The sequence below is a fragment of the Apis dorsata genome, unplaced genomic scaffold (assembly GCF_000469605.1).
Source record: "Apis dorsata unplaced genomic scaffold, Apis dorsata 1.3 scaffold_137, whole genome shotgun sequence".
In the NCBI taxonomy this organism is placed as follows: domain Eukaryota; kingdom Metazoa; phylum Arthropoda; class Insecta; order Hymenoptera; family Apidae; genus Apis; species Apis dorsata.
The window spans coordinates 629,906-632,232 of NW_006263429.1; the positions used below are offsets into that span (position 1 = coordinate 629,906).

Here is a 2,327-nt window from a genome sequence, read left to right on the forward strand (position 1 = left end):
TTTACCTCTTTAAATTAGTCCCCTTTCTTCATTTAATTCTCATTTCACTTTTTCAAAACAGTCCGCGTTTCTGTGTGGAAACTAGAACTAAGCGAACTGCAAGAATTTATTTAATTCTTTGCAGAATAGATTCGGTTCAATAGTTTCGAATAATCGATTATTGCGCCCGTTGAAGCGAAATGTAACGGCGGACATTGAAAACAACATTGCAGATACTCTTGCGTCTACTCAGGCCTATGCCGATAAAAGCGATAACAATGATCGCATCAATTGAATTCAATGTTATCCGTTATCGGGTCGTGTTTTATGATCCAAGTTATGGAATAGAAGTAACAGTAGGGAATATACTTTGCGACAGGTGACGACTTTTGAAATCTAATATAGATCGTTATCTCTATGTACATGATTTTTGGTAGACCGTGAGTACTAGAACACGTTACGTATATAGCACGCGGTATATAACCATCCTAACTTCCAAACATCTTTACTCTGTTCGTTGTGTGAAAGGCAGGCATAATATTATGACGACGTTATGCGTAGTGCATGATCTATGTTAGTATTGGTATTTATCTCTATATATAATACGAATGTTTGATTTTACTGTTTGCGGTTCAAGTCGTGTTTGATGTTTTGTTTAAGCGAATTGATAGTTTAGTTACTTTCGAAACGAAGCTTTATCATGTTTTATGCGTCATATACAGATCTTAGAAACATAATAGTAAATTTCCTTATAATGTTTTAAGTTTATTTCATAACTATTGATTTATCTTTTACTCTAAATGTATTAGAAATTGTCTAGAAACTTACGATTATATTGTTATTATATTACAATTTAAAAACTGAAGATTATGCGTTATTTTGTACTTATAAATAAAATTATTAGTTAAAAATATTTTGCTTTTTTAAACTATATTTATATTTATTATTTATAATAATATTTTATAGTTATTATTAGTTATATATATATATGTTTTATATTTATTTTTAAAATTTATTTTGATAAATTTTACATGTATAACAAAATTTATTAAAATAAGTAAGAAAATAAATTTTTGGATATTATAAAAGAAAATATTATTTTTGGATAGTACATTATTTCATAATTTCAATATGATTAAATTAAATGAAATATTTATATGTTAATTTACATTGAGAAATAATTCTTTTAGAAAAAAAAAAGAATTATGATTTTGTATCTTATAATTTTTTATTTCATTATTTATAACTTTTAATTTTTTTCATTATTTATAACTTTTAATTTTTTTAATTATTTGTAACTTTTAATTTTTTTTAATTTATAACTTTTTAATTTTTTAATTATAATTAAAAATTTTATCATGACCTTATGAAATATAATATATTCATATATTTATATAGAAAATTTTAACTTTATGAAATTTTCAGGATGTATATTTTATGCTAAGATCAATAAGAAACAAGATGAAATAGAATCACAAAGTGCGATGCATTTAACTTTCATAATCTTCATAGCTAGATCACTTTTGACCCAGTCAACTTAGCGTTCAATAATAGAACTAATTAAATGATAAAAATTAAATAAGTTTAGATCTACTGATATGGGTTACTATTGATCCATAACTACATCGTAGACTGTAGGAGTAAATATGACATTTTTATTTTAAATAGTTTAATGCAGTTCTGATATTTTTTCTTTTATAAACGTACATTTAGAAAAATATAGCAATAATAAAAAACTTTAATTGTGACGAGTTTTTCTGTTTCATAATCGAAGAATATACAATATATTAAACAACATTGCGCAAGATAATAATATATAAGTATATTATATATTCGCGTTTTTAGTTCTATGCGAATGGAAAATTTGTGATATAAAATTTTTCTTTTTGTAACATAAATTTATCAATTAATTTATATTAAATATAATTTTTGATATAATGATATACAAGAGTATTTATATTTCATATACTTGTCATTTACATATATATTTTTATGCTTCATTTACAATATTATTTATAATATTATACAATGAAATATTTTTCAATTGTTAAAATCGTTATTAGCTCAATGTGCTTGTTTTAATTTTATGATTCCTTTATAATGAATTTTATCTGTCAAAAATTTTTTTTTACCAATTATATTATATTTCATCGATGCAATATTTAAAATTTGTCAACATGAAATATAATTGATATATAACTATACTATAAAAGAATAACTAATTTTAACTAATAATAATTAATACAAGTTAAATATCGTTGATGATATTCCCTAGCATGTAATTCATACTTTTAGAAAATTAAACGTTTTAATTAATTTTAAGAATTTTCTTTTTCTTTCTTTTTTTT

The 2,327-nt window shown here is 22.5% G+C and overlaps 1 protein-coding gene across 6 annotated transcripts in view; it reads left to right on the top strand.

The window, feature by feature from the left end:
• The window catches only part of LOC102673022 (atypical protein kinase C), a 17,537-nt gene that overhangs the window by 7,975 nt on the left and 7,235 nt on the right, over positions 1-2,327 (top strand). The window contains exon 1 of one of the 6 annotated variants that reach the window (XM_031509300.1): positions 94-552. The exons of 4 other annotated variants lie outside the window; for them this stretch is intronic. In XM_031509300.1, the coding sequence (XP_031365160.1) occupies positions 544-552 (9 nt within the window). In that variant the 5' untranslated portion in view covers positions 94-543. Of the gene's footprint in view, positions 1-93; positions 553-2,327 lie in introns of those variants that run through there. One more of the 6 variants, XM_031509296.1, reaches the window with a different exon arrangement.